Genomic DNA, 14662 nt, shown 5'->3' on the forward strand with positions numbered 1-14662 from the left:
GTTGGGTAGTCCGGCTCGGCGGCACCTCGAGCCGTGAACAACGTGGTTCGAGAACCGAGGTACATCGATTCTTGGAGAAAGTTCGTAAGGAGCCGCTTCTTTAGGTGGCCTAGCAAGATGGCGGGGAGATCCCACAAAGAGGAATCAGAACCTCTTACGCAATACCATCGAGGATGTGGGCCACACTACCGAGAATTGTCGGACCCTTTGGAACCACCTGGAGCGGCTTGTCGTGAAGGAAAAGGCTCATAGCACTTGCCAACCTAGCGGGCGGGAGGTCGGCTCGAACAATCAGAGGAATAATTCATCTCGACCCGGCGTTAGGAACAATTAATGTTATTTTCTTGTACCCTGGCAGACCGGCTCGGTCCCACCGGGGTGATGGCGATTCACATCCTCGGGCCGAGGAGTCTGCAGTGCCGATGAGGTTGAAGCTAAATTTTCCCGTCTTGGGATTTTTCGAGGAGGATAAGGTAGGGACTATCCAATCCCATAACGATGCTCTTGTAGTTACGCTTAGGATAGAGAACTATGATGTGAGGAGGGTGATGATAGATCAGGGCAACGGTGCAGATATCATGTACCCTGATCTATTTAAGGGGTTAAGATTGAAGCTGGAAGATCTTACTCCTTATGACTCACCACTTATAAGTTTCGAAGGGAGAGCCGTTGTGCCGAAGGGACAGATCTTGCCCCGTTCAATCCGGCTCGAAACGGTTGAGGTGGATTTCATTGTAGTTGACGCGTACTCCCCGTATACGGCCATCCTCGCCAGGCCATGGGCGCACGCTCTAGGAGGCTGTCTCCTCTACCTTGCATGTTAAGGTTAAGTTCCCCTCGGGGAATGTGTTGAAGAGGTCCTCGGCAGACGATCGGTGGCCGAGCAATGCATATCGGCTGCGGTCTTGCACCGGACGGAAGCCGAATCTTTGGCTTTGATCACCGAAGACTTATAGTAGTTAACGGCTCTCGATGCACAGGTGGTGTCAGGAGAGGAGGATCATTGTGAGGAGTTAAAGAAGTTTCTGATAGCCGATGATCCAAAGAGGTTCTTCCAAGTCGGCATACGTTTGCCACACCAGGAGAAGATGGAGTTGTTGGAATTTTTGAAGGACAATATTGATTTTTTTATGTGGGATCCTTATGAGGCTCCAAGCGTAGATCCGAACTTTATTTGTCATCGTTTGAATGTCAACCCTGCCATTGTGCCGAGGAGGCAGCCACCTCGGCGTTCTTCCAAAGAGCATGCCAAGGCTGTAAAGGAAGAGGTGCTCAAACTCAAGAGGGCTGGGGCTATTAAAGAAGTTTTCTACCCCGAATGGTTAGCGCATACGGTTGTGGTTAAAAAGAAGAATGGAACGTGGAGAGTATATGTGGACTTCACAGATTTGAACAAGGCCTGCCCCAAGGATTCGTTCCCAATGCCGCGTATTGATCAACTGGTGGATGCCACTGTCGGACATCCTCGAATGAGTTTTTTGGACGCCTTCCAGGGTTACCATCAGATTCCACTAGCATTGGAGGATCAGGAGAAAACTGTTTTCATTACTCCAATAGGGAACTACCACTATAAGGTCATGTCATTCGGTTTGAAGAATGCTGGGGCTACCTACCAAAGAATGATGACTAAAATGTTTGAACAGCAACTAGGGAAGACCATTGAGGTGTATGTAGATGATATGGTGGTGAAGAGCAAAACAATACCTTCACACATCAAAGATCTAACCGACACCTTCCAGGTGCTAAGAAAGTACAAGCTACGTCTTAACGCCTCGAAGTGCTCTTTTAGCGTGGGGTCCGGAAAGTTTTTGGGATACATGATTACTCACAGAGGCATAGAGGTGAACCCAGCGCAGGTCAAGGCTATTCAGGATTTGCAGCCGCCTCGGAACCCAAAAGAGATCCAGAAATTGACCGGAATGATTGCTGCATTGAATAGGTTTATCTCTCGGTCAGCTGACCGATGCCGTCCTTTCTTCCAATTGTTGAATAAATGGAAAGAGTTTCAATGGACCGAGGACTGCGTGTTAGCTTTTCAGCAGCTTAAGGAATATCTTTCTCGGCCACCCATCTTGTCTCGCCCCGAGGCGAACGAGGTCTTGTTTGCTTATCTGGCAGTGGCCGTTCACGCGGTCAGCCTGGTCCTTATAAGGAATGAAAGCGGGGTGCAAAGACCGGTCTACTACGTTAGTAAGTCTTTGAATGAGGCCGAGGTGCGCTATTTGCTCTTGGAGAAAGCGCTTCTGGCCATAGTTCACGCCACGCGCAAGCTTCCTCATTATTTCTAGTCTCACACTGTAGTGGTTCTGACCCAATTTCCTCTCAAGGCGGTGTTACGCAGCGCCGATTACTCCGGTAGGGTGGCAAAGTGGGGAACCATTTTAGGAGCTTTTGACGTTAAATACAAGCCTCGCACCTCGGTGAAGGGCCAGGTCCTCGCTGACTTGGTGGCAGAGTTTACTGAACCATTGCTAGAAGAAACTCTAAAAGAAGCCCATATGGATGGAAAATCAGTTGGTGTGATCACAGCCGCAGTGCCTTCGACTTGGAAAATGTATGTGGATGGGGCAGCTAATCAGAGAGGGTCTGGTGTCGGACTTGTTCTGATATCCCCTGAGGGAATTATCTTCAAAAAATCTCTAAGGCTGTCATTCTCGGCTACTAATAATGAAGCCGAGTATGAAGCAGTCTTGGTGGGCATGAACATGTTACATAAGATGGGTGGAAGGGAAGTCCATGCGTTCTCGGACTCTCAGTTAGTGGTCGGCCAGGTCACGGGGACCATAGAGGCTAGGGACCCAAGAATGCAGGAATACTTGGCCCAGGTCAAGCGTCAGCAAGCAGAATTTGACTCCTTCGTCTTAGCTCACATCTCTAGAAGTGGAAACACCCATGTCGATTCTTTGGCTACGTTAGCAACGTCCTCGGCTCAGGGTTTGCCCAGGATTATCCTTGTGGAGGATTTGCTAGAGCCAACTCTTACCCCCGCCAAGGCGGCCCGCATCCATCTAATAAGGCTTGGATCTAGTTGGATTGACCCGGTCATATATTTTCTTAGGAATGATATCCTTCCTAAAGAAAAATCTGAAGCAGATAAGATACGTCGAAAGGCGCCACGTTTTTGGTTGTCCGAGGACCAGAAACTGTACAAACGATCTTTCTTAGGACCGTACTTGTTGTGTGTGCACCCTGAATTAACGGAAGCACTTCTGGAGGAACTGCATGAAGGGATTTGTGGAAGCCACACTGGGGGAAGGTCCTTAGCCCATAGGGCCCTGACTCAGGGTTATTGGTGGCCCAATATGCAGAGAGAGGCTCAGGACTATGCCAGAAAATGTGATCAATGCCAGAGGTTCGCCCCTAATATTCATCAACCTGGAGGGGTTCTCAACCCTCTCTCCAGTCCTTGGCCTTTTGCGCAGTGGGGATTGGACATAGTGGGGCCATTTCCGAGAGCTGCAGGAAACAAAAGATGGCTTCTCGTGGGAACAGACTATTTCACTAAATGGGTTGAGGCCGAACCCTTAGCAAATATCAGAGACGTTGACTCCAAGAAGTTTGTCTGGAAAAACATCGTCACTAGATTCGGTATACCACACACACTTGTCTCAGACAATGGCGTTCAGTTCGACAGTAAGGCTTTTAGGAAGTATTGTGGTGGTATGGGCATCATAAATAGATACTCCACCCCAGCTTATCCTCAGGGAAATGGGCAAGCCGAGGCCGTTAACAAGGTCATAGTCAGTGGGCTCAAGAAAAGGTTGGACGATGCGAAAGGCAGATGGGTAGAAGAGCTCCCACATGTTCTGTGGACGTATCGGACCACACCGCGCAGGTCCACGGGAGAAACGCCATTCTCTATGACTTATGGAGCCGAGGCGGTGATACCTCTAGAATCTAGTTTTCCCACACTCAAGACGAGTTCTTTTAGCCCGGAATATAACGATGGACTCCTAGAGAAAGGTCTTGATTTAATTGAGGAACGACGCGAGGCAGCTATGGTCCAAATGGCTTATTACCAACAGAAGCTAAAACGGGGATATGATGCTCACGTGAAGCTAAGGCCGCTTGCGCCTGGTGATCTTGTACTAAGAAAAGTTGTGGGCACTTCTAAGAACCCAGCTTGGGGTAAGCTAGGACCAAACTGGGAAGGCCCCTATCGCATTGTTTCAGTAGCAGGCATAGGGTCGTATCGACTAACAGACCTAAATGAAAGAATTGTACCACGCCCATGGAATGTAAATAACCTTAGAAGGTATTATTATTAATAAAACGTGCTTTTGTTGGTTAAAATTTCGAAGTTATAAGTACCTCTGGCGTTTGCAGTTACTATTCTTAAGAATCAAACAGAAACTTGGTTAAGTGTAGTCCTCGGACCACAAACCTTGTGGAAATTGATATCTTATCATTTGTTAAACAGAACCTTAGTTATGTCAGGTCCTCGGACCTCCTACTTTAGGGAAATTAACATTTGAAGTTACTATTCTTAAGAATCAAACAGAAACTTGCTTAAGTGTAGTCCTCGGACCACAAACCTTGTGGAAATTGATATCTTATCATTTGTTAAACAGAACCTTAGTTATGCCGGGTCCTCGGACCTCCTACTTTGGGGAAATTAACATTTGAAGTTACTATTCTTAAGAATCAAATAGAAACTTGGTTAAGTGTAGTCCTCGGACCACAAATCTTGTGGAAATTGATATCTTATCATTTGTTAAACAGAACCTTAGTTATGCCGGGTCCTCGGACCTCCTACTTTGGGGAAATTAACATTTGAAGTTACTATTCTTAAGAATCAAACAGAAACTTGGTTAAGTGTAGTCCTCGGACCACAAACCTTGTGAAAATTAATATCTTATCATTTGTTAAACAGAACCTTAGTTATGCCGGGTCCTCGGACCTCCTACTTTGGGGAAATTAACATTTGAAGTTACTATTCTTAAGAATCAAACAGAAACTTGGTTAAGTATAGTCCTCGGACCACAAACCTTGTCACAGTTCTTAATATCTTGTCACCGTTCTTATTCTTATCACACGTTTTATGAAAATCATTATCTCATTATTCATTAATTTGGATCTCAAGTTCCTCATTTTTAAGTGTTAAACAAATTTTCGTAAGGAATGGTCTTCGGACCTTACATCCTACTGAAAGCAATATGTCAGGTTACAAAGGTTTAACCATCATGTGAGTTGTCTAACTGTGACATTATTTAATATCTAAATTAAGTTATGTGGCTGTTTTGAAGTCATAGTGGTTTGCATGGTGGAATTATACTTATTTATTCAGTTTTCCCTTTAACTATTTGTTATTGAAAATTTTCATGGCAAGCACAAAAAGAATAAAGTAAAACAAAGACAACATGAACGAAAGTTGAATAAAAATTTTCTTCATTAATTATATACAAAAAAGGGGGAGGAGTACAAAAGGTTCTATCCTAGGCCTTAAGCTTGTGTAGGGGGGTCTTAGAGGGAGCTGCTGCCAGCCTCAGTACTCTTCAACTCCAGTTCAAAGGTGGACAAAACTTGCTTCCCTTTGTCTGTTGAAGGAACGAGGGGCTCCATGTCTTGAACTTGCTCTTTCTCTGCGTCATCACACTTGTCCTTCTCTTTATAGGAACCTTCAGGTTCTGTAGGATCAGGTACAAGTTCTTGCACCGCAGGAGGAAAGGCAGGAGAAGCAGCAACAGGAGGGTCTTCAATTTCCTGTATGTCTAGGGGAAGCCAAATGTTCTCGGGCTTCCTCAGCTCGGAAGCTTGAGGAACCCCAGCTGCATTCATGGCCTCTCCCCAGACCTACTGACAGTACTCTCGGCACAAGGCCGCAAAAGCCTCTGTCAACTGTTCTTGCGTTCTGGTCACCCCCTCCTGATAGCTGGCCTTCTTCGCGGCCTCTAGTGCGTGCTTATGCGCGCGAGCCTCCTCCTTTGCCCACGTAAGCTCCTTTTCCAAGTCAGAGCGTGCCTGGTGGACTTGGGCAAGCTCGTCATCCTTTTGACGGAGAAGCTTACGCTGCCCCTCCACTTGGGTTTCCATCGTTTTCAAGCTGGCCTTGTCACCATCTCTTTCTCTTTTCAAGTCGGCCAGCTGTGACGTGAGTTTCCCATTTTCTGCTAGGGCCTGGCTTAGAGACCTCTCTGCCTCTTGCCTTAGCTCTTGCTCCATCCCAGCGCGCTTCCGAGAATCATCCACGAACTTCTCGGCCACAAAAACTTCTTGGATGGACTGCAAAAATGTTAGGAGGTTAAATACGGTAAAGTGTTTACAAATTAAATATAAAGTACAATTGCAAGGGGGAACTTACCAGAGCTAAACCCCTTTTTAACGAAAGGAACAGCTGCGGCTGGCCCATTTTCTCCAAGGATTCCATATCCTTGGGCAGCAAAAGAGGACGCTCCAGCACCTCGGCTAAATGGTGGGCGTGGCCTTGTTGGACTGCCCTGATGCTGGAGTGGCAGGGAATTGGTGCGCCGTCTAATCGTAAGTCAGGGGACCAGGTAGTTGGTGCTCGGCGCACCTCGGCGACGTCCCTGATCTCCCCGCTTTCAACTGAGCGGGCGCGCCCTTTACCTTTGTCCAACTTCTGCTGCTGGGCTGGCGGTGGCTGCTGTTTCAGCTTCTTTGGCTTCTCGCCACAAGCCCCCTCGGCATCCACCTTTCTTTTCTTCTTAGAATCGTCGGTGGGAGGTTTGGGCTCGATTGGAGGAGGAGGTGGTGGCAAGGCAGGAGGAACTTGGGACCCCCTCGTCCCCTTTTTCGCCACTCTTGCGCCTCTTGCTATCATAAGGCCCTTCAGCTCGTCCATCTCTTCTTCAAGGGAGCTGTCGTCTAGACACGCTATCACAAGACCTTCGACCCCAGAGGCCTCAGCTGCTTCTTCTTCCTCGTCGAAAAGGATAACAAACGGGTTTCCGCGAGGTCGTGGGGAGTCCTCGAGCCAAAACTGGTCTATCTCCTCGTCCAACGTGTTCGAAGAAGACACTCGCTCCTCTGGGACAGCAATTGCCTGAGAGTGCACGGCGAGTGGGATGGCCGCAATGGGCTGTGTGTACAATACGGTGTGAGGGGCGTTAGGGATGTCGTGATCGACCAAAAAGTGAGGTCTGGCTACGTGGATTCTCCTACGCCTTCGGTCACCCGCGATTATCGCGTTCTCGATCTCCTGGAAGTCCGAGGAGACGGGATCGTACCCCAGAATCAAGTGGGCCGCCCTAAGTTGTAAGTCTCTGCTGACGAACACCTCGGAGCGTAGCACTCTATTCAAATCTGCAACGTTGCAGTGGCTCAAGCGTGGGCGTACGTTTTGCTTATCTACAAAGAAAAACATCCAGATAAACAAACACGGTCAGATGCGTAGAACATATAATGAATTAAAGGTAAACGCTCAAATAAATGCGAATACACATTCCTAGATGATTTAGGGAGTTATGGGATGGGAAGTTAAATCCTAAAGGTGTCACACCTGGATCTCCCCACTCAACTGGGCAGTGGGGGCCGTCGTGCCAGTTGCCAGAGACGATGAGGTAGTCATCCTTCATGCCTTTATTGGATTTGGGCAAACAGGAGATCAACCTAACTACGCTGGAGCGGGATTTGATGTAGTAACCTACTCCAGTGAGTTTGTGGCATTCGTACATAAAGACGACATCATGCCAGGTAAGGTTCAGGCCCATTTGCTCGTTTAGAGCGTCGACGCTACCCAAAACTCTAAAAACGTTTGGGGCGCATTGATCGGGACACAACCGGTGGTTGCGGAGGTACTCCACAGTTACGAGGCTTCATTGGGAGGGTCATCCCACCTTCTACGAAGGCTACCATTGGGATGATAACCTCTCCAGCCTTCCTAGAACCGGCCACGGCTTCCGCCGGGCAGTATTCTAAACCTACGTCGCTGGGAATACGATACTTAGCTCTAAAGCCTTCCATCCCAGCGGCGGTATCAACTAGACATTTAAACTTTCCCATCAGAAAGGAACGAAAAACTAAGTTCTAAGAGGGAGAACTGTTATAAGGGGAGCCGAGGACAGGGTCCGAGGAGAAAGGGTTAAGAGAAAAGAAATGAGAACTTACAAATTTCAAGTTGTGCAAATTTCCATGGATTTCTGCAGACAAAAGGTGATTGCTGATGTTTTGATGGGATTAGCCTCTGGAGAAATAAATGAAGGTGCAGGTTCCCAAAGCATCACGACGTGCGGAAAGCGGCCTCGAAATTGTATTTGTCCCGCCCAAATTTTCATGGAGTAACAAGGACCGTTGGATGCTCATCTCACCGTTGAACGTGGGGGACAAGGTATAACTTACGGTAATAAATGCGCGCGTTTTTGAAAATAAAACCGCCAGGTGGCATCCTCTGGAACGGGAAACGATCTTCACACGTGTAGTTATTTACAGAACGTGTGGGGAAAGTTTTCGTTGGATCAAAACCCTATTTTTCTCCTCGGATGAGGAAAAATAGAGTTTTGAGGGGCTATTGTGGGGAGTAAAAGGACCCAAATGGGCATATGGGCCTTTGGACTGTAGCATGGAGGGCCGACTGCTCCGGGAATTAAACTCTACGAATTGGCTCATACACCGTGGATCCAAGGGTACAGCCGAGGGCGAGCTTCTCCTCGGACAGATCCAAGAAAACTCAAGACTTCATTATGAAGGTCAAGGCACAACTCTGGAAAGACTAATGGTTAAAGGGGGACACCCTAAACCTTCTAGATGTACCAGTGTTAAAGAAAATATCAAGGGCAAAGGCTGCCACCTCCGCATTAAAGGCTTTGCACCTACCTCCCTGGCCGCATTGATGGGGAAGTGACCCCTGAACAGTAGGGCTGAAACTTCTAGTCACTGTCCAAAAGGTATCAGGGGAGGAAGTATTTAAGGGGGGTGGAGGCCAGAGAGAAGGAAGTCCAAAAAAGAAAAACAAAAGAAAGAAAGAGGAATTGTAACCTTTAAGAAAGAAAGAGAAATAATACAGAAGTAGTCCTCGGCTCACGTCTGAGGAGGTCTATTTGCAATTATCGTTTATTATTTACAAGTGTTTGTAACTTTTAGCCTGTTCTCAAGTTCTCAGTACTTCTAATCTAGATTTCAAGCCCACACTCTACAAATTTCATTGTTTAAGGCTCATTGGGCCTGAGCCCGTAGTTGTCTTTGGGTCCAGGTGCAATTGTGCACTTACATGTAAAATGTATTAGCTAGCTATCACTTTTATAAACTTTCTACATATAAATAATGAAAAATTAATATGAACCATGAATTAAAAGTAAATCTCCTATAATAATAGTCTAATATTAACACATAAAAAACCAAAATAATTATTTCAATTTTTATAGAGGAATGTTTTCTTACAGCTATTCTATATTTCTTCTAACTAAAGGCATAAAACTCTTAAGAACTACGTTGATCTTCAGAGGGTCTCCAAGCAACCCTCCTAATTGATCAAAAGAGTAGGAAATAAGTCGTTTCAATCTTCCAAGTTCGAATCTAGATAGCTGGAATCTCGCTTCTAATTCTGCTCCGTCAAAGTCCTTGATGTGTTCCTCATCTCAAACTTATTAGCCACCACAAACTCTCTCCCAAAAAAAAAAAGTAATTCTTAGAAATATTATGTTCATAACATTTTTACAACGCTTTCACAACAAATTTTAAGTGCTGAGTTGTTACGGACTATTATTGGTAGACAAAAAAATAATTTTAGTGATGAGTTCAAATTAAAATTAATAACAACTTAACACCTAAGATTTATTTAAAAAATATTGTCAACGTAGCAGTTCTCTTAAATTTCTTGTATTTAGATCATTTTTTTAAGAGAATTTATTAATTATTATGTAGTTTAATTTCTAAACATATTTGGGTATGGTTAAGATAAAATAAAATAAAATAAACCTTAGTATTCTAGCCCAAAAAAGAAGAAAGAAACCTAAGTAAAAAAAATTTACTGAGAAGCATTTGAATTCCAATTTAACTTGTATTGAGGTGAATTTTTTGAATCTCTCCACAGATCGTTTCTTAAAGAAAAAGAAAAGAAAGAAACAACTTTTTGTAGGGTCACAATTTGTACTCAAACCCAATAGTAAGAAGGGAATAGGCCCAAAAAACCCAATACAATGAAATTTGTAGAGAATGAGTTTGAAATCTAGGTTCTAGGGATGTTGGATAGTAAAAATGATGGGCCCAATCCTAACGTTATACACAAGGAAAAGTTTATATGACAGAATTAGTCCTCGGATATAAACCGAGGATAATTTATATTATCTCTTCTAATCTTTTCCAAAGATAGGTTACAATTATGGATTTTGATGTCTCCTTTTTCTTCTCCTGAATGTCCCTCCTTCCTTTTGTACCATCCTTCTCCTTCTCATCATCCTCCACGTCAGGGTTAAATTGATGGTTTAGATACTTGTCTCATCCACTACCCCTCAAGTCTTTGGAGGCAGGTGTAAGGCTAAACCCTGATACTCAAGCATCACTTCCTCATTAATGTGGCCAGAGAAGCAGTTGCAGAGCATTCAATGCGGGGGCGGTGGTAACAGCTTTATCGTAGATATTTCACCACCCTTCTTCTTATCTTCCACATTTACCGTGCTTACCCTTACCTATAGGATCTTCTAGAATATTGCTTGTGGGCGTTAACCAGCCCTTCTCATTCCTCTGCTTTACATTGCCGAAGACATATTCTTCCTCGGACTATCTTCTTAGATATACATGTTCAAGTATCACCTCTTTATCTATTAGTATTGCTTTGTGAGTTAACATTCTTACATCCTCGGACCATTCAGTATCCTCGGATTGGGTCTTTAGCCTAACAAGTACTCTTGGGCCAACTCCAAACATATTCCTGGGCCCATTGACCCTACACTTTTGATTCCCATTCTAATTGATATATAATTATATTCTATTTTATATGACAGTTAAATTTTATTGTTTATTATTTTTTTTACTTATATTTAATTAGCATTGAAAAATTAATTTTACCTTAAAAGTTGTCTTTTAATCACACACATCCTAAATTTAAGTCTGGCTTACTTTCAATTCTTTTTTAACTGAACATGTTTTTTTGTTTTAGATATATAATGACAAGTAGTAACGGGAAAATTCTTAGGTACTCTTGGAGCATGGAGCATGGAGAAATTGTGTTTCCTCCTCTCACATCCATAGTAGACCCCACCATGAATGTGAGAGGAGGGAGCACCATTCTCTATACTCCGGGAGTACTTAAGAATTACTCATGGTAATGGGTCTTAATCTTTACATTTTAGTTAGTTAGTGGGTGACGTGGCAATATCTCATTAAAACAAAAAGATATTTAATTTTAAAAAATAATGAAGATAAGTCAAACTCGTTCTTAAGTAGAGAACAAAAAGTAAGGGGTAAATTAGTAATTAAGAAGAAACTCTTTTAGTTTCTTAATGTGTCTCTTTTTAGCAATAATTATCTTATATATTTCTATAGAGAAATGATATGTCCACAACATTTTTACAACATTTTTACAACAAATCCTAAGTGGCAAGTTGTTACTGGTTGTTATTGTTGGGACAAAAAAGTAATCTTAGTATTAAATTCAAATTTGAACCTATAACAACTAACCACCTATGATTTGTTGTAAAAATGTTGTGGACGTAGCACCTCTGATTTCTATATATGCATTTTTTCTCTCTCACAATTTGGGACTCTTAAAAAAAGATTTATCTATGTTTATTTCCACCCTGTATATATTCTCTTTATATTGCAGCCTAAAGCAGATGTTGGGGAGACTAAATCATTTCTTTCCTTAAAAGTATTTTCTTCTTTCAAAGAGTAGTAATCTTCTTCTTCTTTTTTCATGTCTCTTGCTTTACAAAAGTGGGGGAGTGGAGGGCAGAGGTGGCCCAAAAAATTTGGAGGCCTAAGGCAATATATTTAAATAGGGCATTTTTGTTATCACTTAAATAATATTTAACTAGTATTTAATATCATAATTTCTTTATAACAAAAATCTATTCCTTTTATTTTGTAATATGTTTTTTTTTTTGGAAAAATGTTAAAGATATAAGAAATTTTAGTAAAAAAAACTTTCTAACGATGTAGAAATGAATATGATTAGTGATACTTCAAGAAGATAATAAACAAGTATTTGAATGAATGGTGTTAGGGATATTATAAATTTTACAACATGAGGCTTACAAAGATGTACCATTAATCACAACAAATAATTCAAAAATGCATTAAATAGGTTATTAACGTCCACATATCAAATTAATTGTTACATCAATTTGTAAAGTTTTCAAGTAAAATTAATAATATTTCTAGCATCTATCTAAATTATTTCTTGTGATTAGTGACACATATATTTGTAAGGGAAAATGCTAGAGATACAAATTTTTTTACAAAAACTTTTACAAATTGATGATGTGGTGAATGATTATAAATAAATGATGTTATCAGTGGGCCCAGTTGAGAACCAGTAAGAAGTTGGCCACAGTAACAGTTTGCAAAAATGTTGTAAAATAGTTTGTAAAACTATAGTATTACTCTATTTATAAGATCCATGTATTTAAAGTTGTCTCTAGCATTACTCAATACTTTAGGACTTTTTAAAAGTAGAGAAAAATTATAAAACTATTTTTTTTTCCTGTATCTCTATTTTTTTTTTTTAAATATATATATATATATCAATTTTTGCCCCAAAATTTAGGACTCTCCTTTGGTAGGGGGCCCTAGGCAGTGGCCTAGGCCTAGGGCCGGCCCTGGTGGAGGGTTTGAACCCATAATTCAAAAAAAAAATGGCAATATGTTTTATTGTTTGAATGAAAAAAACAGTGAATTGTTTAAAATCAATTTACTTTGGTGATTTTCTCAAAAAAAAAAAAAAAAAAATGCTTTGATGATACTAGCGCTCAATTAATTGTTTCCGGAATTAGCGTCTATTACAAAGCCCCTATTTGCCGAATTTATGGTTGTTGTCTTATGTTCATGCAGCTCCAACACTACCTCTAGCTCTCCATTTGTAAAACCATCCTCGACTTTGTCTTACCATGAAAGTTTGGCCTTTGCATTAGCCAGACAAATGAAGCAAGCTCTAGTCGTTGGAGCTGGATGGGTTTCATCAAAAAGGGTTATGAAACCCATTCGACTTTGTTTTCTTAATCAATTTTGGTTTTTTTTTTTTTTGGTGTGGTTAAGAGGTTAGATTGACTATTAAAAAATAATATTAGATTACTTATTAATTGATTATTATTAGAATAATTATTTACTTATTAGATACTATTAAAAAGAAATTATATAATATGAGCATTATAATAAATTCAGACCTATTGCCTTTTCCATTCTTTCATTTTTCTTCCAAACCAATCAAAGAAAATTTATATTTATTTCCAATCCTTCCATTTTCTCATCATCGGATGTGGTACCAAATGCTAAAAAAAAAAACTAAATTAAATTTTTTTTTATCTTTCCAATCTTTTTTATTCTTTTACTTTTCCATCCCCTAAAAGAAAACATAGAAAACTAAATAGAATTCCTTTTTCATTGTTCTATTTTTACATGCTGTGAGACTAAAAAAATAAAAATAAAATCCAACGCGGTGAAAATCTGACTCGGCTTTCAACTTCAAGAACCCCAGATATTTGTTAAGAACCATGGAAAGGTGTTCTTTTATTGCAGCTCAAAAAGTTTGTGTGTGTGAAGAGAGAGAGAGAGGGAGGCTGTTTACCTTGTTCTTTACTCTCTAGAAAGAAATGGATCGGAAATATTAATATAACAAAAACTTCTAGATTTCATTCAATAAGCTGCTAACTCTTATATCTGAAAAGATACAAAAAGTACTTCAATCCCAAACTGAGAAGCTGCTTACTGTTTTCCTTAAACACAGCATCACGCCAAATCTTTAAGACTTGTCTCTTTCTCTCTCTCATTTCAGTAAGGCCTCCCAGTTCATTACAGAACCTTTGCACTTCAAAACCAGTACAAGCACCAAGAGAATCAAAATGATACCACAAGAAGAGCCACCAACTCTGTGAATCCAATAAGGATCAAACCTGCTACAGCTCTGATCTAAGTAACGTGACAAAACAATGGCCAAGATCAACATCAAGAGCAGCAGAGGCAACCAAGAAACAAGGCTGAAGGGCTCCTCCTCACGTTCTTCATCACTCTCCGGTTTCCGGTCAATATAGAGAGGAGAAATCACAGCTAGAAGAGCCAAGCCTATTACCACCAGCCTCTCATATGAAGTAAACCTACTTGTTCTGTATGTAGCTCCAAGCTCCATTCAGGAAGCAACTCTCTACAGAAAACCGCCTTGTCTCGTTGTTTAAGGATTCAAGTTGATCAAATTTCACCAAAACTTGTATAGTGGCCAGTGTGTACTTGGTAAAAAAAGAGGGAAGGCCGTGATGGGAGGGGTTTTACCAGAGAATTCTCCATCCCTCTTGATAGTTTAGATTGATATATTCTTTGGGACTAGTTGCTGATGTTAGCTTGTTTTTGGAGCTGATCTCAGGGAATTTTCTGGTACAGCGTCTTTGGGGAAGTTTTTCTGGAAAAAGGACACTCATTTTATACTCTATCCTCCCCAAGGAATCCAAGTAATGAAAATTAGGTACTTTGCAAGATAGTGCTTTGGCAGCTTACTCATGAAGTCACATTGGTTAGATTGAATGGATGTGACCAAGTCCTGGAAAGGGATTAGACTATT

The 14662-nt window shown here is 41.8% G+C and overlaps 1 protein-coding gene across 1 annotated transcript; it reads right to left on the bottom strand.

The window, feature by feature from the left end:
- Positions 1 to 13723: 13723 nt before the first annotated feature.
- On the bottom strand, positions 13724 to 14370 carry LOC142622843 (uncharacterized). Its single transcript, XM_075796401.1, has one exon. The coding sequence runs from the start codon at positions 14234 to 14236 to the stop codon at positions 13877 to 13879; it is 360 nt and encodes a 119-aa protein (XP_075652516.1). The 5' UTR covers positions 14237 to 14370; the 3' UTR covers positions 13724 to 13876.
- Between the last annotated feature and the right edge of the window lie 292 nt (positions 14371 to 14662).

This window comes from Castanea sativa, chromosome 1 (assembly GCF_040712315.1).
Source record: "Castanea sativa cultivar Marrone di Chiusa Pesio chromosome 1, ASM4071231v1".
Classification (NCBI taxonomy): Eukaryota; Viridiplantae; Streptophyta; class Magnoliopsida; order Fagales; family Fagaceae; genus Castanea; species Castanea sativa.

Bases quoted from the DNA above. Each gene is read 5' to 3' on its own strand.
- LOC142622843 (XM_075796401.1), bottom strand. From the start codon at position 14,236: ATGGAGCTTGGAGCTACATACAGAACAAGTAGGTTTACTTCATATGAG.